Source organism: Symphalangus syndactylus, chromosome 11 (genome assembly GCF_028878055.3).
Source record: "Symphalangus syndactylus isolate Jambi chromosome 11, NHGRI_mSymSyn1-v2.1_pri, whole genome shotgun sequence".
NCBI lineage: Eukaryota > Metazoa > Chordata > Mammalia > Primates > Hylobatidae > Symphalangus > Symphalangus syndactylus.
The window spans coordinates 58,762,316-58,788,254 of NC_072433.2; the positions used below are offsets into that span (position 1 = coordinate 58,762,316).

General features: G+C 45.2%; 1 protein-coding gene across 9 annotated transcripts in view; it reads left to right on the forward strand.

Moving 5' to 3' along the window:
- The first annotated feature begins 1,100 nt into the window (after positions 1 to 1,100).
- Positions 1,101 to 25,939, forward strand: part of ARHGAP17 (Rho GTPase activating protein 17) — a 96,437-nt gene continuing 71,598 nt past the window's right edge. For 6 of the 9 annotated variants that reach the window (XR_008660929.2, XM_055297736.2, XM_055297739.2 and 3 more), the window contains exon 1: positions 1,101 to 1,299. Coding sequence is in view for 7 of the 9 variants with exons in the window: in XM_055297736.2 (XP_055153711.1) it covers positions 1,247 to 1,299 (53 nt within the window). In the remaining 2 variants the exon portion in view is untranslated. Of the gene's footprint in view, positions 1,300 to 1,420; positions 1,824 to 2,542; positions 2,637 to 25,939 lie in introns of those variants that run through there. The other 3 variants (XM_063612069.1, XM_063612068.1, XM_063612067.1) reach the window with 3 other exon arrangements.

Consider the following 25,939-nt stretch of genomic DNA (forward strand, 5'->3'; position numbering starts at 1 on the left):
AAGTTTTAGAACTTCATTGGACTGTTTATTTCTTGTTATGATGAAATTATGTCATAAAAACCCATGTAAGCATCCTGGAACACTGAAGCATGATGGGTACCACATGGAATGGAGGGGATGCAGTGTGAATTGGAACCTCCAGCCTTCCCTGAATGTGCTGACTCCAGGGCTGGCTGCCGGTCCTGCAACCGATCCTGTAGTGCTTGCTTTCTTGTTTTAGGAAGGCTTATTTCTACCCCTTTCTGTCGTAATTAATGTTGATAACTTTTAGTTTGCTGCCGTATCTGAAGCTCTGATGCTTCCTAGGTCTCTCCTAGGTCACTACAAAGATCTTGAAGTCCCTCATTCTCTGATATTAAGAATTCCAAACTGGCATCAGTCTCCTTTATCCCATAGTTAGGGAGCTCTTCCCTTTTTCTATGACATTTAGGAGCACATTTGAGATGTGGCTGATAAAAGAAGCCACATTGCTGCCCATCCACTGCAAGGAAGGGGCTTACCTGGAGCCAAGGCCACCAAACCAGGAAGACATGAGTGTGTGAGCACGTGTGTTAAGGAAAACACACATTGACTTTCTTTTTATTTTTTCGAGACAGGGTCTCACTCGGTTGCCCAGGCTGGAGTGCAGTGGTGCCATCTCGGCTCACTGCAACCTCTGCCTTTCGGGTAAAAGCGGTTCTCCTGTATCAGCCTCCTGAGTAGCTGGGATTACAGGCGCCCACCACCACGCCCAGCTAAATTTGTATTTTTAGTAGAGACAGGGTTTCACCGTGTTGGCCAGACTGCTCTCGAACTCCCGACCTCAAGTGATCTGCTCCCTCGGCCTCCCAAAGTACTGAGATTACAACGTTGAACCACTGCGCCCTGCTAGAAACAGCTTTTCATACGTTGAAATAAACGAGAAGGTGACCGGGCAGCGTTGGGGTCGGGGAGGCCAGGCGGAGGAGGCCTAGTGGTCTTCTCGCCCCGGGCCTTCTAGCTCTTTGCCCGTGCCAGGTAGGGCACTGTTAACCTCGGCTCGGCTCGACTCGGCTCTACTCCGGCTCAGCTCAGCTCCGCTCGGCCAGACCTAGAGGGCGGGCGGGCGGCGCCACTGGAAGTGACGCGAGAGGGCGGGGCCGCCGGCCAGGGGAGCCACCGCCGCCGCCGCCGCTTGGGCCGGGAAGCGATGTAGTAGCTGCCAGGCTGTCCCCCGCCCTGCCCGGCCCGAGCCCCGCGGGCCGCCGCCGCCACCGCCACCGCCACCATGAAGAAGCAGTTCAACCGCATGAAGCAGCTGGCTAACCAGACCGTGGGCAGGCGAGTGCGCCGGGCCGCACGGGGGTCGCTCCGGGGCTGGGGGCGGAGGGCGGGGGGCGGGACGGCTCCTCCTCGGTCCGGCGGCTCTGAGCTGGGCCGCAGCCCCGCCCGAGACCAGCGGGGCACGGGCCCGGGGGCTGCGCCGCGCTGAGGCCAGAGCGCCGCGCTCCAGGCGGTCCGCCTGTCTCTCAGCGCCGCCGGGCCCCCGAGACCTGCAGGGGAGGGCCGCCGCCTCATCCGCCACACCGCGGGGTCCCCTGCCCATTGTCCCTGCCCCGGGAGCATCGCCCTCGGGGAGTAGACCCGGTCCTTCTCCTCCCTTCCCGGGGGCCGAGCCAGCCCGGATCGCTGCCCTGGGCTCAACAACGGTGACTTCTGTCCCTAACGCTGTGCCGAGCGCTGTGCTGTGGGGAGCGGCAGTCCCGGGCTTTCCCGGTGCTCCCGCTGTTTGCGAGTCCTTCTCCTGTAAGTGCATGGCGGCAAGAAATGGCTAGAGGGACATGAAAGCCAGCCGGATTTGCTCAGTGAGTTCAGAACGCCCTTTGAGGGAATTCGGAGGTGGTGCTGTCTCAAAACCAGGGCTCCTAGGAACTGGACTGCTGCTGCCAGTTCTTGACATTTAGAAATTTGGAATTGGCAGAAGAGGATTATGGAGACGCCTTGCGCCAATTTAAAAAGTTTCACCTTAGGTTTGGAAACAAATACTTCTTTATCTTCCTTTGCCACGGCTGAAGTGCTTAACAAGAAACGTTATTGATTATTAAATGGCAGGCTAGACCAGAGTTGGTAGATCAGGTTGTCAGAACAAGAAATGATTTGTGGTTTTTGAGAGTTTCTGGAGGTGACTGTCGTGTGCTGTATTATCTGGGGCTAATATTTCAAGGTCTTTCAGGGCAGCTGGCTGTACTGTACCGATTTAGTGTTTATTCAGCAAAGAGATATGAAAGTATGAATTTTTCACAGCTCTTCTTTTGATTTTCTGTTTTTAACAGTTAAGGGGAGTTTGGTTTGGCTGAAGCACGTGGGACACTTCTTTTTTTTGAGTGTATGAAAATACTTTTACTTCCTCTCGAGTTTTCTAAATTTGCTTTTTACTGTTTCATTTCCTCCATCTTTTTGCTTAGTTTCCTTGTTTAATTTTTTCGATTCCCTACCGTATTATTGTGGTGAGAATTAACTCTTATTTTCAGGGTTAATCGCTGCCCCTGAAGCCCAGACAAACCTACTTTTCTGTTATTTGCAGGAAAATTAAAGAAATAATGCTGAGAGGAAGGTAGACGTGTGGTAATGGCGGCTGATGTTTCAAGGAACAATTTACAAGCACATGATAATTTCTTGTGAGTTTCGTACCCTTGTTAGTGTTCTGAGCAACGTGCATTGTGGAACTAGTATTTAGTAAGTGCCAAGATACATTTGTCAGATAGTCAGTTTGGCTTGTTTTTACATTGTTCGTGACAGGTAAGGGACTTGCACTCTTTTTATACAAAGTTCTGAGACTTAAATCTACCAAGCTCTTTAGGGTCTCTTTGGCTCCTGGATCATCTTAGAGGCTTCTCCCTTCACATTTTTTTTTTTTTTTTTTTTTGAGACAGGGTCTCCCTTTGTCACCCAAGCTGGGGTGCAGTGGTGCAATCTTGGCTCATTGCAGCCTTGACTTCCCTGGGCTCAAGCGACCCTCCCGCCTCAGCCACCCATGTGGTTGGAATTACAGGTGGGCACCACCACATCCGCTAATTTTTGTATTTTTGTAGAGTGGGGTTTTGCCATGTTGTCTAGGGTGGTCTCGAACTCCTGGCCTCAAGTGATTTGCCTGCCTTGGCCTCCCAAAGTTCTGGGACTACAAGTGTGAGCCACCTTGCCTGGCGTCTTCACATTTTAAAATTCTGACCATGCTTGCCTACCTTCAGTTTCCACAGGAGGTGTTGCTTTCTTACCTGCTAGCATCTACTTGGAACTCCTGGAAGCCTCTCCCACCACACCTTTTCTCCAGGCACCTCTTGCTCATTCTTCAGCCTTCTGGGAAAGGTCTCTCTGCCTCTGAAAGGCCTTCTATGATGCTTCAGCATAGATTGGATGCCTCTCCTGGGTGTTCTCGTAATCCTGTGTGGCACTTGCTTTTCTGTGCTGTGACTGCCTCTTGTGTGTGTTCTCCATCAGATTAAATACCTTGAGAGTCCTTGCTGTGTCTCCTTTGATTCCCGGGATCTGCTGTGGTTCTTACCCCATGGCCAGGGTGCAACAGACATTGTTAATTCCGGTATTTGAGTTCTTACTAGATCGCCCTGGTGGTGTGGGCCCAAGTATGGGAAAACGTGAAGTGGATAGAGTAGATGGTGATTCATGCTGGAGCTGTAATTCTGGGCCTGACCTTTGACTGTCTTTAAAAATCTTTATTGCTAGATGCCAGTGGAAGCTGAAGCTATTACAGAACTATTAAGGGTGTGGCAATTATGCACCCAAAGTCAGAACATCTGTTTTTAACTGGGAAACCTGTTGCTTCCTTGCTGTTGATTTCCTAGATATTTGTGTGTATGTGTGTGTGTGTGTGTGTGTGTGTGTTTTCTGCTTAAGTAATCAGAAAGGACTAAGGAAGATAAACGGAGGCCTGAGAGTGCCTAGAATTGTTACTGCGTGGAAGTAGGTGGTTGGTTGGCCCCAGAATCAGGATTCTGGGTGTTTTTAGGTCAAGATGAAGGCTACAAAGCAAAGGGGTTTTTTGTTTTTGCCCCTGTGATCTAGGTGGAGAAGGAAGTTATATATGTGAATGTCATGCCTATCGTGTTTTGGTTTATCAATTTGTGGAATTCTAGGTGGTGTCTTGAAATGAGATATTCTCCTCAGAAGGGAGACCTTTGAGTACTTTCACTGTAAGGTTCCAGGGGAGGGACTTGTAGAGAATTAGTAATGCCTGGAAGGAATGAGTTCTCATGATGCAGTTTGTTTACGATGGGTGGGTAAGTCTATTTGAGAAGACGGCCTGAAACTCACAGGGGCAAGGCTTATGAGGTGGTCTCATGGTGTGAATGTCCCAAAGAAGAGAAGTAGGATGGTTCTTTTAGTCCACCTGCCTTTTGTTGATTCATGCATTCAACAGACACTTGTTGAGCCTACACTGTGTCCTGTTATCCAAGGTATTAAAGAATCAAAGGTGAATACGGGCATGGTTTCTGCCCTGAGGGAGCTCAGGAGATACGTGGAAGAGGTAGGCAAGCAAAAAATAATTATATACATGCGATAAGTGCTGAAGAGGGATGGCTAATGCACAGAGCAAAACCCAGCTGTCATTGGATTGAGGGAGGTAACAAAAGCTTCCCGGAGGAGAAGATTTGAGCACCTTTCTCTGCCTTCCTTTTCAAGCCTTTATTTCAAATATCTCTTGTATTGATTAGGTCTCTTTTGGTTGTAAGAAAACCCAATTCATAGCAAAGACGGGAATTGATTGGTTCATAAGTGACCAAAAGAGCCTCTAGGCCGGGCGCAGTGGCTCATGCTTGTAATCCCAGCACTTTGGGAGGCCGAAGCGGGTGGATCATGAGGTCAGGAGATCGAGACCACGGTGAAACCCCGTCTCTACTAAAAATACAAAAAATTATCCGGGCGTGGTGGCGGGCACCTGTAGTCCCAGCTACTCGGAGAGGCTGAGGCAGGAGAATGGCGTGAACCCAGGAGGTGGAGCTTGCAGTGAGCCAAGATCGCACCACCACACTCCAGCCTGGGTGACAGAGCGAGACTCTGTCTCAAAAAAAAAAAAAAAAAAAAAAGAGCCTCTAATAAGTAGTGTGGCTGCAGATTTGGCTTCTTCTGGGGGTTCCACTCTCTTTTTTTTTTTTTGAGATGGAGTCTGGCTCTGTCACCCAGATTGGAGCGTAGTGGCACAGCTCACTGCAGCCTCCACCTCCCAGGTTCAAGCAATTCTCCCGTCTCAGCCTCCCAAGTAGCTGAGACTACAGGCCTGTACCACCATGCCCGACTGATTTTTGTATTTTCAGTAGAGATGGGGTTTTGCCATGTTGGCCAGGCTGATCTTGAACTCCTGCCCTCAGGTGATCCACCCACCTTGGCCTCCCAAAGTGCTGGGATTACAGGCATGAGCCACTGCGCCCGGCCTCAGTTCCACCCTTTAGGTAGGCACTGTGTCCACTGGGAGACTCCCACGTCTTCCAAGTCTCAGAGGGAAAGAATACTCATCTCACAGTCACTGTGGCCCAAGTCCCAGGATTGGCTCTGCATGCTTCTGGGTCACATGCCTTTCCCCAGAAATGGACTGGAGTCAGCGCACCCAAACCATGTGGACTGAGAGTGGATGGTAATAGGTGGTAATCAGGCAAGAAATAAAGGTCATGGTGTGTCTTTTGTAGTCCTGCTAAAAAGAGAGATGTTTTGTTTCTTGAAAACCCTTAGATGCAGATAATCACCGATGGTGTTTTTGGGGAGATGATGTCTTGAGTAGAGGAAGGAGTACACTGGGATGAAGACCTTGAAGTTACAGAAGTGTCAAGGAGAAACGAAATTTGAGAGACAACTAGGAGAGCATAGTACCGAGGCTCTGATAGGGCGTGTCTCCTTGGGTATTGATTTCCTCCCTGACTGAAGTTTCCCTTGGAGTTCTGAATGCTTTCACAGATAGTTGTTTTTTGATAATCCAAGGTAATAAACCCAAATGCCTAGAGGGCGAGGCCAGTAAAATGAACCAGTGACTTGGGCCATGTGAAGGCCTCAGGGGACCTGGAGGACTGTGTCCCACCAGAGGGGCTGCCGTGGTAATGTAGGCCCAGTGTGGACCACTTTTGGAGTTTTCCTGAAATCTGCATTTTAACTAGCTGGCATTTAATCCAAATTAAACTACGGGGACACTATATGCAGCTGAACAAAATATTTCTGTGGATCACCCAACTGCTTGTCTAGAAGGACTCAGAAATTGACAGTCCCTCTTTTTCGTTTGTTTCCCTGTACCTTACCCTGATGTTTTCAGTTCTTTGGATTTGTTGAAAAACAGCTCATCCTTTCTTTACTAAAATCTTGAAAAGGTCTGATAGTAACAGTCTATAACATTTCTATGGTGGTTTAGTTTACAGAGTGCTGTACTAAACCACCTGGCTTGGATCTCGTCTCCTGACAATGATAACTTCTCTCTTACAAAGATGGAAACCTGGCCGGGTGGGGTGGGGTGGCTCATGCCTGTAATCCTGACACTTTGAGAGCCCGAGGTGGAAGGATCACTTGAGCCCAGGAATTTCAAACCAGCCTGAGCAACATGGTGAAACCCGATCTCTACAAAAAATACAGAAAACTAGCCAGGAGTGGTGGTGTGTGCCTGTCTCCACTGCTTGGGAGGCTGAGGTGGGAGGATCAACTGAGCCTGGAAAGTCCAGGCTGCAGTGAGCTGAGATCACGCCACTGCACTCCAGTCTGGGTGACAGAGCAAGATCCTGTCTCAAAAAAAAAAAAAAAAAAAAAAAGAAAAAAAAGCGGAGGAAACCTAAGTTTGCACAGCTACTGAGTAGTGGCTGAGGCATGGCTTGGGTCCAGGGCATCTGCCTCTGGTTCCCATGTGCTTTTGAGTACAGGAACTGGGCTGCCTCTTCACCAGGGAAGGACTAGTGTTTATTAACGTTTGTTCAACATCTTCTGTGCTTATGAAGCTGCTGGGCTTGGTGCTTTGCATACATTTATTTCATTGCATTCTCATAGCAACCCTCTGAGGTGATGTTACTTATTTCTGATTTATTGATGAGGAAGCCGGAGATCAAAGAGGTCATCAAGCTCACAAGAGACAGAGCCGTGGACCCAAACCCAGGTTTCTGATTCTGCAGCAGCTATAAATTCTGATGACAGAAATCTAATGACCTCTAGGAGTCTTCCACTCCTAGGAGGTATGTAGAATGGACTACTCACTAGGTAGTTGGATCCACTACCAGCAATGCGAATTCTCAGACTGAGTCAAAATGTGTATCTACCTACTGATCCCAGAACAATCCCCTGCTGCTGAATTGAATGAATCTCATCTCTCTTCCCCGAGTCAGCCCTTCCTGTATTTGATGATCACAAACCTTATCCTTACATTGCCAGCAGTAACATTCTGCATCCCTCACCCACTCCACTGTGTCCTTTTCCTCCCACTGATCTTCACTCTGCCTTTCCTTTTCCATTTTTTTTTTTTTTTTTGACAGAGTCTCGCTCTGCCACCCAGACTGGAGTGCAGTGGTACAACCTCGACTCACTGCAACCTCCACCTCCTGGGTTCAAGCGATTCTCCTGCCTCAGCCTCCCGAGTAGCTGGGATTACAGGCATGAGCCACCACGCCCAGCTAATTTTTGTATTTTTTAGTAGAGGTGGAGTTTTGCCATGTTGGCCAGGCTGGTCTTGAACCCTTGACCTCAGGTGATCCACCCACCTTGGCCTCCCAAAGTGCTGGGATTACAGGTGTGAGTCACCGCGCCTGCCCACTCTGCCTTTTCTAGGGGAACTCTGAACAGTATTTCTGAGAAGGGATAGGTAATGTGTGCTTTGCTTCAATCTGAGTGGATTCCATCAACCTCTCCATAGAGCAGGGTGGAAAGAGGTCCTCTGTCGTTGCAGCAGCTTCTCAATCTCATCTTTATGGCTCTTATTATGTAGTTTACATGTTAAGAAATCCAGAAGTATTTATAGTTGAGTGAAAATCCATTCTTCACTGGAGGGAAAAAATGAACTCTAAAACCATAAAAATGATGAACCAGTAGGAAATTTTCATCTGTAAATTTGAACCATAAAAGGATATGTTCATTTAGCATCATTTTTATATGTGTAAGCGGCATGTTACGCTATTATGGAATTGCCTTTGTGGCAGAGTGGACGAGGCAAAACCTTCCAAGTTTGATTATGGCCTAGGGTGCTGCAGTCAGTACGTGCACCGTGCATTTTTGTCAGACCACAGGATGTTTCACCTTTATCATTCTATTTCAGTCTCTCAAGTGTAGGTAGATGTTGTAGTAACTAGTGAAGTACAAATCCATGTAAAAATGTTAAACTCTCATCTGTTCGCTGTGTTTGTATTTTCTTAAAGGTAGGGATTAAAAGTGTAATAGGCCTACAGTCCCTTATCTGGAATCATTGGGCCAGATAAGTTTTAGAATTCAGAGTTTTTCTAAAAGTAATAGTACACGTGTATTGTTGTTATATAATACTTCCAGTGGGGCTGGGACAAAATCCCATAACCAAACATTACTATCAGTATAGCAAAATATATATACATATATTCCCACAGAACGGATATGCATAAAGATTATACATAGTTTAACATCAGTTCAGGTCAACTTTTGTTGCCAAATAAGTTACAAAAAAAGGCTTGTTTTTTTAGAACTTTTTGGATTACAAAATGGTGATAGGGATTGTGGACTTGTCTTACTTTTAGTTATGTACCTATTGAGAGTCTGTTAAATTTTTTTACTGTAAATAATTTTTCCCATATTCCCAAAGGTTGGAAACCACAATCATATAAGCAGGGGTCACAAACCCAAGTGCCAGGATGGGTAAAATAAATAAGTGAAATGGGAGGTGGGTCTAGGACAGTAGGGAATGGGGGACTGCAGTGAACTGGTGAGTACATGTTCATTCAAAGGGGAGAGCTGCTCTTCAGTTCCAGCCACTTGTTGCCATGGTGAATGTGGGAGTAGTGAAGCTACATCTTCCATTTTTGATGATACTCCAGAATGTTGATTTTCATGTGAAGTTTCTTGATATTTAAATGTTGGCAACTAAAAAGAAAAAAACCCACTGTTGGCCAAAGAAAACATCTGCAAGCATTATCTGGCTGTGGGCTGCCTGCTTTCATTTATAGTTTAGAGACTAATGCTTGTGGTATGAAAAGTTGTCAGTGAGCTGGGTGCAGTGGCCCATGCTTGTAATCTCAGCATTTTGGGAGGCTGAGGTGGGAGGATCACTTGAGACCAGGAGTTTGAGACCAGCCTGAGCAACATAGCAAGATCCTGTCTCCACACACACAAAAAAGTTTAGCCAGGCATGGTAGCATGTGCATGTAGTCCCCAGCTACTTGGGAGGCTCAGGTGGGAGGATCGCTTGAGCCTGGGAGGTCGAGGCTGCAGTGAACTGTGATCCTGCCACCGTGCTCCAGCCTGGGTGATGGAGTGAGACCCTGTCTCTAAATAAATAAGTAAGTAATTTGTCAATGGCATTCATAATGAGCTACTTTCTTGAGATATGGATGGGTACATTTGCTTTATTATTATTCATTATACTTTACATACATGCTGTATGTTTTTTGCACATAAAATATTTCATAATAAAAATCTAAAAAAGTTGATAAGCACTTTATTTTAGAACTGCCTTATTTTCTAGCCATTAGGAAATTTTCATCTGTAAATTTGAAACTTTAAACTTACTTATCTTGGAAAAGGGACTGAAAGCCCCACTTCAAAAATAGGAGCCCTCTTTTTAAAAAGTAGGAGTTAAAGGAGGTTAGATTGTAATGTTCATTCCTTTCCAGGGCCATAGTGATCTGAAGTAACATTGGGTATCCACTGTTATATTGCGACAGGGAAATGTCCTTGGTCTCCTTTCTTCTCAGACCATTCCCCTGGGTGATCTCAGCCCCATAACTGTCACCTCATGGTGACAGTTTTATGCCTCCAGCCCTGGGGTCTCTTTATCCCTAGAATGATGCTATCATCTCTCTCTCGAACATCTCTGCTGACATGGCCTGATAAAATTGAACCCATGAACTTCTTCCTCAAATTGGCTTCATTTCCCTCTATCTTCTAGTCCATGAGTCACCAGACTTTGGCCTGCAGGGTAAATCCAGCCCACCGCTTGCTTTGTGAAAAAGTTTACTGGAACACAGCCACTCACTACAGTAGCAGGGTTGAATAGTTGCAACAGTGACCCATATGGCCTGCAACGCCTATGGTATTTATCCTCTGGCACTTCATAAGAAGCGTGTGACTCCTGCCCTAGGGCATTAAATGCCCTCACACCCTCCCTAGTCACCTGTCAGTCCCATTCTTTCTCCTCCATCATCTCAGTCAGGTGAGGAGACTGGAAATTCTGCCTCTTTGATTATCTGTTTTTTTTTGTTGTTGTTTTTTTTCTTCGAGACGGAGTCCCTCTCTGTCACCTAGTCTGGAGTGCAGTGGCATGATCTCGGCTCACTGCAACCTCTGTCTCCCGGGTTCAAGCGATTCTCCTGTCTCAGCCTCCTGAGTAGCTGGGACTACAGGCGCACACCACCACGTCCGGCTAATTTTTTATTTATTTATTTTTTAATTTTTTAATTTTTAGTAGAGACGGGGTTTCACCATGTTGGTCAGGCTGGTCTGGAACTAACCTTGATTATCTTTTGACTTCATCTTTGCTTCCCAGAGGCCATCCTTCCTGTTACCTTAATTAGGTACTCATTATTTTCCACTTGGAGTCAAATTTGTCTTCCAGTTGGCTTTGCTGCCTTGAGCTGGCTTGAGCTGGATTGCATCTACAGTTCCCCAGTCTTCTGTTTGACATGGTCGGTCACCATTTTAATGATTATAGCTGCTCACCTCTAAATTACTTTTTCATAATGAATTCTCTAGAGGTTAGAATCACTAGATTTATAGGCAATTAATATTTATATCATGACAGTATTGCCAAGTTGTCTCCTAAGATGATAATGCCATCATTTAGTTTGTAGTGCAGAAAGCGATGTTGTGCAATAATATGTGTCATTATGCATGACATGATGAATATCACATTTCACCATCACCTTAGTTGCATTAGATATTGTCCTTAAAAAATGTGTTATCTATTTAAATTTTTTCCACTAAGGTCAAAATAAATGTGTTCTTACATTTGTATTTCTTTATAATGAGTTTTCTCTGTATGTGTCATTTGTCATGGAATTAACGTTTAGTTATCAATTTCATTGCTCAGTTACCAGTTTAGTTCAACAAATGTCTCTTGAGAACCTGTCAAATGATAGGGGCTGGGGTTAAAAATATAATTGATCCCTGGGGACTTGAATGCGGAGACAGAGCTACAAACAGATAATCTGAATGTAACTAGTTTTATCTATTCTAGCAGATCTTAGGTGCTGTTAATGAAATCTTAATGCCATTCTTTGATGTATTTATGTACTTTAAACAAGTTAGCGTTCTTGTTCGTAGATATGTTCCTCAACAGATACAGTGATGAAACCTTGCACATTCATGACTAGGTACAGATTTAATACAAGTTTCAGAAGATAAAGCTGATTCTATAAAAAAATCTAAGATTTCTATAAGAAACTGTCTTTTAAATAGGTAGAGCCTATTATTTATAGCAAATAAAATAATAGGCATGTTTGATATAAAAACAATATTCAGGCTGGTTATGGTGGCTCACGCCTGTAATCCCAGCACTTTGGGAGGCCAAGGCGGGTGGATCTTCTGAGATCACGAGTTTGAGACCAGCCTGACCAATATGGTAAAACCCCATCTCTACTAAAAATACAAAAATTAGCCGGGCATGGTGGCGGGTGCCTGTAATCCCAGGTACTCAGGAGGCTGAGGCAGGAGAATCGCTTGAAGCCAGGAGGCTGAGGTTGCAGTGAGCCAAGATTGCACGACTGCACTCCAGCCTGGGCAACAGAGTGAGACTCCATCTCAAAAACAAACAATATTCAGTTCATTTCAGCCATGCATCTTGTGAGACTGTTTCCTCTGTGTTAATTACAGCTTATTGATTATTTGCATTGGCTACTTCCTTTTGATGATCCTAAGATGTTTCTCTCTTCCTCTCCTTTCCCACAGCTCTTCTTTTTGGACGTCTTATCAGAGATACCTTTTGGTTTAGTAGTCAATTTGATCTCTCCTTTAATGTTTCATTAGCATTTTTTCTGTAGTTACTCAGTGTTCTTCCACATGGTTTGGCGAAATTTATACTTCTTAAAGAGTTTAAATCATAAATCACGGACCGAGTAAACAGGTGCTCAAATGAATATACATCTTAAAATAAATAAATGTACAGAAATTATTAAAAGCACCCATCAGCTGTTACCTGTCAGTGTATGTATAAATCAAGCAGCTTGGGTATCACGTGGTCATTGGATACTTTCACATGCCCGGGCTGGAGTGACCATTTGAAACCATGGCCAGCTGTACTTTGGGGAAATACACCGAAGTGTTTCTACTTCACCAGATACAGTGAGTGCTTGGATGGAGGGAGTGTGGGCACAGGCACAAAGCAGGGGAGTCTCTGAGATGTGCCTGGGGGTTCAGTGAGGACTCCGCTGGGCATGTAACATGTGAGCAATCGTTTTTTAAAAAATTTTTTCATGGAGGGAGAGTCTTGCTATGTTGCCCAGGCTGGTCTCCAACTCCTGGCCTCAAATAACTCTCCCGTCTTGGCCTCTCAAAGTGGTGGGATTACAGACGTGAGCCACTGTACCTGGCTTTGAGTGATCTTAATAACTGGCAGGTGGTAGAGAATTCCAAGGGTAGAGATAGTCCTAGGGGAAACCTAACACTTGAAGAGTTTATCCTTTAACTTAATATTTTTTTTGTTTGTAAATTGGGAAAAAGGCAACCATTATGTGATTCTTGGCAGGGGAACAACTCTCTTCAGCTCTTTTATTTTCAGATCACTTGGGTAGTGAATGCTATTTTCAGATCCATTTGTTAAGTATTTGTAGTATTTAAATTCACAGCCCCTGGTTGCATTTCCATCCAATAGAAGGTGTAAGTTGGTTCTTCAAAGCTTTTTTTTTTTTTTTTTGAGACGGATTCTTGCTCTATCACCCAGGCTGGAGTGCAATGGCATAATCTCAGCTCACTGCAACCTCTGCCTCCAAGGTTCAATTTTTGTGTTTTTAGTAGAGGCAGGGTTTCGCCATGTTGGCCAGGCTGATCTGGAACTCCTGGCCTCAAGCAATCAGCCCTCCTCGGCCTCCCAAAGTGCTGGGATTACAGGTGTGAGCCACCACACCCAGCTGGTTCTTCGAAGTTCTAAAAAGCTTTAAGGCCAGGCATGGTGGCTCATGGCTATAATTCCAGCACTTTGGGAGGCCAAGGCAGGCAGATTTGATGCCAGGCCAACATGGCGAAATCCTATTTCTACTAAAAACGCCAAAATTAGCCAGGCATTGTGGTGCACACCTGTAATCCCAGCTACTCGGGAGGCTGAGGCACGAGAATCGCTTGAACCTGGGAAGCAGAGGTTGCAATGAGCTGAGATCCTGCCACTGCAGTCTGCCTGGGCAACAGAGTGAGACTCTGTATCAGAAAAAAAAACAAAAAAAAAACTTTAAAACCAGCATACTCTTGTTTTGTTTGCCCTGTATAAGCTGATGGACACTTTTGCCCCAAATAGACAATTTTGTTATACATTGAATATCAAGTATCATTTCTCACAGTGTAACTTATTATTTTTTCTAATTTCCATTTTACTTGTATATCTCCTCTTAGAGCCAAATTTTTTTTTTTTTTTTTTTTTTGAGATGGAGTCTCGCTCTGTTCCCCAGGCTGGAGTGCAGTGGCATAATCTCGGCTCACTGCAACCTCCGTCTCCTGGGTTCAAGCGATTCTCCTGCTTCAGCCTCCCGAGTATCTGGGATTACAGTTGCCCACCACCACACCTGGCTAATTTTTGTATTTTTAGTAGAGAGGGAGTTTTACCATATTGGTCAGGCTGGTCTCAAACTCCTGACCTCAGGTGATCCACCCGCCTTGGCCTCCCAGAGCGCTGGGATTACAGTTGTGAGCCGTCGCGCCCAGCCAGAACCAGTTTTAATACTCCCATTGCTTTTGCATTTTTGTACTTGCCAGGGTTCATAATAATCCTCAACCCCAACATAGCAGGCCTGAAATACATGCCATCCATGACCTGGAGCACCAACTTTTGAGAGCCAGGTGGTGTTGATTGGCTTCTGTTGTCATCTGTGGAAGTCCATCGTTAGAAAAGCTTCTGTTCCAGTTTTAGGGGGGATGATGGTTTGAGGGCTACCATGGTAGAACTTGGGGAACTCTTTTCGGCAGAAGGTTGAGAAAGTTGGTGCTGTGGGAAGTCAGCTGGCAGCCGATGGAGTCAGGACCAGGGAGGAAGGGAAAGGGAACCTAGATAGGAAGCTACTGCAGTAGGCTCAGAGAGGTGATGACGGCGGGGCTAAGACAGCGGCCTTGGGCGGTGACTGGGAAGAACATTGAACACCATGTTTGGGCTGAAGAAAAGAGCAAGGGAAGAGGTGAGGAGCTTCAGGTGAGGGTTGATGTAGATGTTATTTACATAGGGAACAGTAATTTTTCACTTTTTCATTGTTTTACAATGATTCCTTTTTAGAAACATATAATTGTGATATTTTCTTTGACCTTTTATTGGGCTTTCTATTCTATTCCATTGATTTATGGCTTTGGGTGTGTGTATATGTTTGCATCAACATTTTTTTTTTTTTTTTAGATGGAGTCTTGCTCTGTCGCCCAGGCTGGAGTGCAGTGGTGCAATCTTGGTTCACTGCAACCTCTGCCTCCCAGGTTTAAGCAATTCTCCTGCCTCAGCCTCCCCAGTAGCTGGGATTATAGCGCCCGCCAGCATGCCCAGCTAATTTTTGTATTTTTAGTAGAGACGGGGTTTCGCTTTGGCCAGATTGGTCTTGAACTCCTGACCTCAGGTGATCCTTCTACCTTGGTCTCCCAAAGTGCTGGGATTACAGGCCTGAGCCACTGCACCCAGCCTGCATCAGTATGGTTTTAATACCTGTTGATCTGTAATATGTTTTAAATCGGGTAGAGCTGGTCTCTTACAAATACTCTTTTTCAGGCTGGGTTTGTGGCTCATGCCTGTAATCCCAGCACTTAGGAAAGCTGAGGCCAGAGGATCGCTTGAGGCCAGGAGTTCAAGGCTGCAGTGAGCTATGGTCCTGCCACTGCACTCCAGCCTGGGTGACAGAGACCCTGTCTCATTAAAAAATAATAATAAATATTCTTTTTCAGTATCTCTCTTACTTTTGTATAAAGGCGAGTTTTGGCATCTCATCTTCTCTAGTTTCTAGAAAAAATTATTTAGGATTTTGATTGAGTTGGGACTCATTTATTCAAATGATGTTTATTGGGTCCCTGCTATGGGCTAGGCTCTAAGGGTACAAAAATAAATGAAACCCAGGTTTTTATGGCCTAATAAATCTGTGAACTAAACCTTGAGAATTGATATCTACAAGATGAGCATTGCACATGACTTTGTGTGTACAATCTTTTATATGCTTCCCAGGTATTTTTTTGTTTTTTAAATTGAGAATAGTGCCTATTTACTAAACCATGCAACTGATCATTTTTGTTATTTTAGGTACATAATATTATCAGTGTTATGCTTCTATTTCTGCTTTTGCTATTTAGTTCAATGATTTCTTTTTCATCCCTTATTTAATTGGTTAGACTCCAAAATAGTGTGTAGCTGTATAAATGTTTATAGGAATATTGTGTAAAGGGCATATGATTCTACCTTTATTGGACATTTCAGGAACATGATAAGGACTATTTAAATCCTGCTAAAATACAAGTGTTTTAATATGAATTGTTCCCAATGGAAGTTTGCAAGCAACTTTCTCCTCATTTTCGAACCACACAACTTTTAGTGTGTCTGCTATTTGAGTTTTATTCTGTGTCTGTTTTGTGTCATGAGGTTGGCAGGTGATCTTAAATGCAGAATGCTGAATTTGTAGCAGTCTAACTATATGGAGAAAACAATTGCAATGCACTTTAGATTTAGGAACGAATTGGAGGAGAAAAGAGGAGTTTTAATGGAGCGTATGTGGCAGTATGCTAATGTCACTTCTAAAGAAGAGGTGATTAGCAGGTCACAAGGCAGTGGACTGAATTGTAGCCTCTGAATCTCAGGGCAGTCTTTAGGAATGGAAACCTTGCTGCCTGTAGATTTAGGTGGAGGTTTTAATAACCCCTCTGTTGCCAGAAAAAATCATCCACACACAGATTTGCGTATAATCTTATGGACTGCACAGACATCCTCAAGCGCATGGACAAAAACCCCAGGATTCAAGAAAAGCCATCTACATGGTCGGCAGCTCAAGAAAGCCTGCCAGTTGTCCGAGTGATGCTTAGTTACAGTTCCCATGCTGGGAGCTGCTCTCTAGAGAAATGTTATTTGCAGATGTGCACCTCGCGCGTCTGTGTATGTTGTTCTGCCTGTGTCCAAAATACACGCTTTTTCTAGATGAGAGCTTTTCCCCCCACAAAGCAGAAATGTGTTCTGTCATGGGATTTGATGATCATCAAATTACTTTCCCTCAAGAATTGGCTTTCTTGGCGATTAGTTAATTCAGTTTTCAAAACTTTTAGATAAGGGCTTAATCAACCTAAAACTGCTTTAGGGCAGTTGCATTGTAGTAAAAAGTGTATTGGACTTGAGTCTGAGGGCCTGAGATCCTGTGTGTACTGTTTACTCACTGTGTCTCTGACCTTGGTCCAATCAGCCACTCTGCTGTGTTCCTATACGTGAGAAACGGCTCCTGATACCACCAGGAGCAAGCCCTGCTGTGTATAAGAAGGTGGTGTGTGCTAGGGAGGCATCATGAGACAGTGAGGACATACAGTGTGACACAGCAGGTCAGCACTGGGGAAAATAGCCAGGTTAGCCTTCACTTCACTGCTCTATGCCAAAATACATTCCAAATGGGTTAAAGCTTTCATGTAAAAAATAAAACCACAAAATAAATACAAGAAAATATAGCTTATTGTGGAAAGTACTGCATGCCTTGGCATAAAAACGTGGAGAAAGAACAATAAAAGATAGCCTGTAGGTGGGACATGCGACTCGCACCTGTATCCCAGTTGTTCGGGAGGCGAGGCAGGAGGGTCATTTGAGGCCAGGAGTTTGAGCCCAGCCTGAGCAACACAGGCCCATGTCTGTAAAAGGAATTTTGGAAAAATTAGCCGGGTGAGGTGGCACACCCCTGTAGTCCCAGCTATTTCAGTAGGCTGAGGTAGAAGAATCCTTAGAGCCCAGGAGCTGGAGCTACAGTGAGTCATGATTGTGCCCCTGCAGTCCAGCCGGGGTGACAGAGTGAAACCCCATCTCTAAAAAATAAATTAATTAATTAATTAAACACCTGTAGATTTAACCACATAATAACTACACTTCTGTCTGTTTTATTATATCAAAGTTAAATTTAAAACGATGATTAATTGGAAAAAACTGAGAGCAACCACCACAGAGGTTAATATACTGAATGTATAATGCTCTCTAATAATTTTAAGAACTCCACTCTAATGAGCAGATGTCACAGACAGAAACTTCTCAGATGAAATACCAATGACCAGGAAATCTGTGAGACAATTTTTAAAAAGTTTGAAGTCATTGAAGAAATGCAAAGCTTCCAGGCTCCACTTTTCACTCATGAAATTGGCAGAGTTCGGGACAATGAGATGTTGCTGTCCCGGGAGTGCGGATGGGGCTGTGTCCTGCGCTGCCATTGGGAATGTGCACTGGCACTCTTGTCCAGAAAGACATTCACCACTGTGGTTTAAGAAGCACCTCAGAGGTCTTCACCTTGGTCCCTTGTCCACCCTCTGCCCGTGGTCTCTCCTTTGAGCTTCCTCTTTCCCACACAGTACCTCCCGCTCTGGCTTGGTCCCCTTTCTTCTCTGACTGGGTCAGGCATGTGGGTGACTCTTTGACTTCCAAGGCCTGTCTACCTGACTTTTTTCTTTCACCTGTTCTGCGGAATAACAGCCTGATTCGTTGCTCTTTTTGGGTCCTTTACTTCCATACCTGGGATTCGGGGCATGGCCCAGAAAGATCCCGCAGTCATGCAGTGTGGGGCTGCCAGCATTTCATGGCCTCCAAGCTCAGCTGGGCTGAATGAACACTGCCGTCCAGCGCTTGGCTCCGTTTTCTGTCCCAGTTTCCTGAGTGCTTTTGCCAGACTTTCACTTTTCTGAAACCTACTCCACCCTACCCCAGACACCCACCCTCTCTCCTTGGATGACCTGCCTCCTAATTTCTAGAGAAAACTGGACATGGCCACCTTTCCCCAGTGTCTGAGGCCCAGGTTGACCCGTGGTCATGGTCGCCTTCACCACCCACCTGCCTGGACCCCGCCCTCTGTCCAAGGCCCCGCCACCTGTGCTGCTGTCCGGGGCGCTGCCTTGCCAGCCTCCCCTCTGTGCCATGCACCTTTCACCTCCCTCCGTCTGCTGCCTGTTTCTTCTTGGCTGCTCCTCATGGTCAGGCTTTTCTCAGCCCTCCCCTTCCTTCTGGGGCTTTGCCTCTTCCTCTGTCATCCATGTTCTGTGTCTTGGCTTCCCGGGGCCCTCTCCTCCCACTCTCCTGTCCCTGACATCCCTGTGCCCATGGCCCAGTTTGCGTCATCAGCCAGTCCCTCATCCATGCTTCGCCCGCACCTCGCTCCTGGCTCCTTCCCTGCCCTCCCTGGGGACTCCTTTCCTGTCCCCTGCCCTGGCTCTACTTCTGCTGTGTCCCAGGGCCTCCATCCTCAGCCTCCGTCTTCTCTGCAGGGTCTGCTTCTGCATGAACTCCCCCAGATCCGTGTTTGCTGCTGGTCCTCACAGCAGACTCTTCGTTTCTGGACTAGATGCCTTTTCTGTGCTTCAGAACCATCTAGAAAAAAGCGAACTGGATATCTCCACCTGAATGTTCAACAGGCCCCTTCACCCAGCATTTCCAGAGCTGACCTCATTGTACCTTCATATCCTCCCAGTGTTTCTCTCTCGGTGAGGAAAAACACATGTTGTCCAGCCAGTCCCTCAAGGCAGAAACCTAGTGGTCATCCTCAGCTCCTCCCCCTCACTTCCTGTCCACCCCCAAGTCACCGAGTCCTGTTCCTTTCTCCTTTGCAGTGGCTCTCTGCGCCCTGCTCTACCTACCCACTGTTTAGTGTGGACCCTCCTCCATCTCACTTGGATCTCATGTTTTTGGGACTCTTCAGATTCTCCCCCTTGGCTTCCCTACCTGGCAGCATATCTTTCCCTCACATATTCCACGCTGCAGCCAGAGGGATCTGCCAAAGAAGTAATTGTGATAATGATAGAGAATGTGCATCTGGGTGTGTACTGGGCACCTTGCACTAGTCCAAGTGATAATGACAGAGAATATATATCTGGGTGTGTACTGGGTGCCTTGCACCAGTCCAAGTGCTAATGACAGAGAATATGTGTCTGGCTGTGTACTGGGCGCCTTGCACCAGTCCAGGTGATAATGACAGAGAATGTGCATCTGGGTGTGTACTGGGCACCTTGCACTAGTCCAAGTGCTATGATAGAGAATATGAGTCTGGGTGTGTACTGGGCACCTTGCATTAGTCCAAGTGCTAATGGTAGAGAATATGAGTCTGGGTGTGTACTGGGCACCTTGCACTAGTCCAAGTGCTAATGACAGAGAATATGAGTCTGGGTGTGTACTGGGCACCTTGCACTAGTCCAAGTGCTAATGACAGAGAATATGCGTCTGGGTGTGTACTGGGCACCTTGTGCTAGTCCAAGTTGTGTATTGACTTGTTTAATACCCACCAGACCCTTTGAAGTCAGTATAGTGTTACCTTTTATAGGTGGGAACCAGAAGCACAGGGAGATTGAATAACTTGTGTGACATGATTTCTCCATATTCTAGACAAAGAACAAAAACCATTTTTTTTTTTTTGGTTGTCCCTATGTTGCCCAGGCTTGTCTCCAACTCCTGGCCTCAAGCAATCCTCCTGCCTTGGCCTTCCAAAGCAGTGGGATTACAGGTGTGAGCCACCACGCCAGGAATTTTTTGAGCTTTCTAGGAATCAGCACTTTGCTTATATTATCTCTTTCAATCTTTCCAATTCTATAAATTAGATATTCTTAATATCTCCATTTTTATGGGAAAGGAAATGGAGACACAGAGATGTTAAGTAATCTGCCCATAGTTACCCAATTCTTAGGTGGTGAACGGGGCTTTGACTCCCTGCATATATGCTCTTAGCCACTTCACCCACCTACAAGGAGCTAGCACCTTGCTTGGGGTAGAGGGAGGGCACCTTCTGAACATGCTTTAGTGGGTGTTTTTCTGTTCTGCTTTCAGAGTTGTGGGTGGCAAAGGAGACGTGCATGCATAAGATGTTCTCATTACTAAGAGTGCTTCTGATGATAAGAAAAGACCAATATCCTGTTGGAGCAATGTCCAGATATGATGAAATGCTAGATTTGCCTGGTAATGCTGAAGAAATTTTTTGATGAATGCTCCATCCCCAGAAGACTCTCCCTCCTGCCATTTGATCAATTGATTTTATAATATGAGCATTGGTAAATTCTTAGGAATACAACTATCATAATAACATGTTATGGCACAAAAAATTTAACAGTTATTCCACTGGTAGGTTCCTGAAATTATTGATGGTAGGAAGATTCTCCAGTGCAGAGAGGGACTTAAGACGTTATGGGAGACATTTTAGTTAAGATGGTTGACTGAAGACATATTTATTTCCCTCCCCCTCAAAAAAAATAAAATTCACTGAAATGTTGGGAATTTTTTTATGCCTTAGAAGTTAAAAACCATTGTGCTGAAATCCCTGGTGTACTTATTAAGAAGTAGGTGGCTTGCACCTGTAGTCCCAGATACTGGAGAGGTTGAGGTGGGAGGATTGCTTGAGCCCAGGAGTTTGAAGCAAACCTGGACCACATAGCAAAGACCTTGGTCTCTTAAAAAAAAAAAAAGAAGAAAAAATTGGTCTATAGAGAAGTAAAGTGAGTGCAGTTTTATTTGTTCGTTCATTGTCCAAGCCTGGTTTTCCTTTGTTTAAATGCATGTAACAGCCTTTCTGAAGATTTTTTTTTTTTTTTTTACATTTGCTGCCTGTTACTCATTTGAAGGCCCAGAGTCTGGCAGAGTTCCTTTCCGTGTTTTCCGCAGTCCTTCAGTGGGGTTCGCACACCTGACGGCCTAGAATTGGGCTGGCCCTTGGTTCTCCTGCCCACCCTGGTGGTGGATTGCCACTGCCTCCTACTCAGTACAAGGCCCAGATACTGAAAACTTTCACTTAGTCACTTATGTATTCAGCAAATAAGTTTGCTCACAATCTTCAGCAGATCCCGTGTACCTGAGCTTCAGTGGGGTGGGGTTCTCCCCCAGCCATGTCACCTGCATCTGCTCCTCCCTGCTTTCTCTTCCCTCTCTTCTCCCTGACCTGGGTGCTCTTGTACTATCCAGCCTCTGGGTTTCCAACTCATCCAGTAGGTCTCAGAAGCCATCACCAGTTCCAGGATATCTTTCTGATATCCCGGGTCTGCATTCAGGCCCCTCCTGTCATGCCTGTAACCCGTAACAATTTAATGTCCTTCTCTGTGCCTAGGTTTCTAAATCTCTAAAATGGGTATGACATGGTTTGGCTGTGTCCCCACTCAGATCTCATCTTGAATTGTAGTTCCCATAATCCCCACGTGTCGTGGAAGGGATCTGATGGGAGGTAATTTAATTATGGGGCGGTTACCCTTATGCTGTTCTAATAATACTGAGTGAATTCTCATGAGATCTTATGGTTTTATAAGGGACTTTGTCTCCTTTTGCTCGGCGTTTCTCCTTGCTGATGCCATTTGGAGAAGGACGTGTTTGCTTCCCCTTCTGCCATAATTGTTAAGTTTCCTGAGGCCTCCCCAGCCCTGTGGAACTGAGTCAATTAAATCTCTTTCCTTTGTAAATTATGGAGACTGTGGGTATGTCTTTATTAGCAATGTGAGAACAGACTAATACAGGTTATAATAGTGGTATCAGTCTCATGGTTGTCTTGAGGATTAGGTGGGTTAATACAAGTAAAGCGTGTATTAGGTGGTTAAGAACAGGGTCCCTGAAGTAATATTGCCGAGATTCAGAGCCTAGATGGGAAACCTTGGGCAATCACTTAAGTTCCCTGGGTGCATCAGTTTCTTTATCTGTAACATGGGGGTAATAATACTTATCCCGTAGAGTTCAATTCTTGCAAAGCACCTGGAACAGTGCTGAGCATGTGATAGGAGCTCAATAAATGTGGGCTGTGGTGATAGTGGCAACTCCCAGGGGACCCTGCACTTCCCTGTTGGAACCGTCCTTGCGCTGGAGTATAATGGCTTATTTTCCTTGATAGTCCTTGAGCTCTGTCAGAGCAGGGGCCCTATCTTACTCATGATTGCTCATGGAAGGGAACCCGAAAATATTTGTACAATGACTAACCAAATGAAAAGTTAGTGCAAAGTATGCATGACACCAGCCTGTGGTTGAATTTGTTGATGGGCTGAGTAGCTCCACTCAGTTAAGGCTTACTTATTCTGAAGAGCTTTTTGACAAAACATCTCATTAAAAAGCAATCAGATTTCTGTTTTAAGGCACTTACAGAGTCCTTTCGTGCAGAATCTACCATCATCCCTCAAAAACTGCCTCGCCCTGACTTTCCAGGTGACTATTTTTTCTTCATTTTGTGCACCATGCTAAGCATGGAACTTTCTGGGCCACATCTGTGATGTGTGTTTATTGTAGAATTCCAGAGGAGCCACCATTATTCAGATTTTCAGCACTAGATGCCTGTTTAAATCATGCAACATTTGTCATTTTTGGAGTTAACAGTCCTACATTTGCAAAGCCCAGTTTGGAAGTTTTCAAAATGTTCCCTTCTTTGCTATTTTGTTGTAGTCTCTTAAAAGTCCTGTGAGAATGTTGATGCAAATATAAATAAAGTAAGGGGCAGAAAGGTTAAGGGATGTATTTTTAGATGCTATGGTTAGTTTGTGGTGGAGCTAGGACCAGAACGTAGCTTGCAAATTTAAGAGAAATTTAACTTTGGTCCATGGCCTTGAAGGTACTCTTTCTGAAGGTTCAAAGGCTGGTTCACATTGTGTAATTCACTTAATGGGTGTCTGCCTGCACACCCACGAAACAGGGATAATAAAAATTGCCCTATATGGGTACATGTTTTTGCCTATTATTATTATTTTTTTTTTTTGAGACAGAGTCTCACTCTGTCGCCCATGCTGGAGTGCAGTGGTGCAATCTCGGCTCACTGCAACCTCCACCTTCTGGGTTCAAGTGATTCTCTTCCCTCAGCCTCCCGAGTAGCTGAGATTACAGGTGCCCGCCACCATGCCCAGCTAATTTTTTTTTGTATTTTAGTAGATATGGGGTTTCACCATGTTGATCAGACTGGTTTTGAACTCCTGACCTTAGGTGATCCGCCCACCTCGGCCTCCCAAAGTGCTGGGATTACAGGCGTGAGCCACCATGCCTGGCCGCCCATTACTTTTAATGGGAAAAGCCACAATTACTTTTGCACCAACCTATTATAATGAAATAACACAGGTGAAAGTGCTTTCATAACAGAAAATAATGTATAAATGCAAAATATTATTATTAATTTTTTTTTAATTTTAGTATTGGAAATTTGGTGTTAAGAAACTCTTTTGGCTGGGCACAGTGGCTCATGCCTACAATGCCAGCACGTTAAAATTTTAGACCTTGTCTCCAAAAAAAAGGATTTTAGCTGAGGCAGGAGGATCACTTGAGGCCAGGAGTTTGAGACCAGTGTGGACAGCAAAGCGAGAACCTGTCTGTACAAGAAAATACAAAAATTAGATGAGTGTGGTGGTGTGTGCCTGTAGTTTCAGCTACTTGGGAGGCTGACACAGGAGGATTGCTGAGCCCAGGAGTTGGAGGCTAAAATAAGTTATGATCGCACCATTGCTTTCCACAGTCTGGGTGACAGACCCCGTCTCAAAAATAAATAAACAATAACAAAAACTTTTTTGATTACATATGTTATGATCCAATTCCAGTTTCTATGTTTGATTACTTTCTTGAGCAGAGAGTACCGTATTTATGAATTTTTCTTGTACTTTTTTCAAGTTGGTAGTTTATAGTCAGATTCTGCTGTACTGTTTCTGTTAAAATAGCTATGTGTCAGGCCAGGCGCGGTGGCTCACGCCTGTAATCCCAGCACTTTGGGAGGCCGAGGCAGGCAGATCATGAGGTCAGGAGATCGAGACCATCCTGACTAACATGGTGAAACCCCGTCTCTACTAAAAATACAAAAATTAGCCAGTCATGGTGGCATGCGCATGTAGTCCCAGCTACTCGGGAGGCTGAGGCACAAGAATCTCTTGAACCTGGGAGGCGGAGGTTGCAGTGAGTCAAGATCGCGCCACTGCACTGCAGCCTGGTGACAGAGCAAGACTCTGTCTCCAAAAAAAAAAAAAAAAAAAAGAGAAAAAATAACTATGTGTCATTGGCCAGGGTGACTATTTGGGCTCTGGGTCTGTGTTCTTGTCTCTCCTCTAGATAGCCACAGATGGCCTCCAGGAGTTTTCCCTACTTCCGTCCTGCTATTCGACTTTTCGTTCTGAAACTCAAACCTGTTGCCATTCCATTACTGAAAAACCATCAGTGGCTCCCTGTTGCCCCCGAGTTCCATGGCAGGCAAAGCCTTTCTCTGTAGCCACATCTCCACCTCCTGTTCTGTACCCTGCTAAGTACACACTCCTCCCCAAACCCCTTCTCCCCATGCCTGACTTATCAGAGGTACACTTGGACTGTTTCCCTGCTTTCCTGGCCACACAGTTCATCACTCTTCTATCTGTGCCCCCAAAGTGCTCACGAGACCTTTTTTTTCTCACGAGCTCCTCAAGGGTGGGGACTGTATCATTTCTGTCTCCTCTTTTCTTTCTCAGTTCCTGACATTTAGTGGGAGCTCCATAAATACCATCTGAATGAACAAAGATCTAAAATCTGAGGCTCTTGGAGTAAGTCCATCCTCGGATGGATGGTTTATACTTGGAGACTTGCTTTCGCGTGAATGCATGCTCAGCTGAGATCTGCTGGTGCAGGTGTTTCTATAGCTTCCTTAGTGGTGGGAAGCCCAGCAGCTTAAGACATCAGCTTCTGATGCAGGGTTTACTAACTCTCCACGTACTCTGTCCCTGAGTTTCTGTTTATTGTTTGCCTGTGATTCTCTTTGGTGCCGTCCCACACGGTGTTGTCACAACCAACCCTTTGTTTTAATTGAACGTCCTGCACTACTCCTGCTCTAAGTCTGACTAGCTTTTTGTTTTTGTGTGGTCCAGGCTCGACTGTGACTTCTTCCAGAGAGAAGCTAGAACAGCTTGATAAGTTTGGAAAGGTCATTCTTAGATAAGACTTGGGATTTATCTGAAGGTTGTTACTGTTTGTTGTAATTCTCAGAACGGCTAACACTCCATGAACCCTCACTAGGTGCCACGAAACACGTTAAATAAAGTACATAAGATGGTGTTCCTAAACAACCACTATGGTGGTGGTATCATTATTATTATTATTTTATGGTTATGATTATTCCCATTTCACAGTGGAGGAAATGTTGCTTAGTAAGGTGCACCTGTGAATGTCTAGCCTTGGGTTTCAAAGTCTGGTCTGTTTGACTCCAGAGCCCTAACTCTTAGTTCTGACTATAGCCTGCATTCTTATTCTTTGCTGGGAGTGAAACTTAGAATTGGGTATCACTTTGTTTTTTACAATTGAGTTTACTCTGCCTGTGAAGGCCACAGAGTAAAGCCAGTTGTAAATCGTGCACATCAGCTCCTTCTGAAATGTGCTTATGGCCTAGGGCACAGGGACCCTGGAGACTATGGTGCTGCAGTACATTATGGCTGCTACCCTTCTAGTCCGTCCCGCTGCTCACTCTGCCACCTGCCAGCTGTTGCCACCTGAACC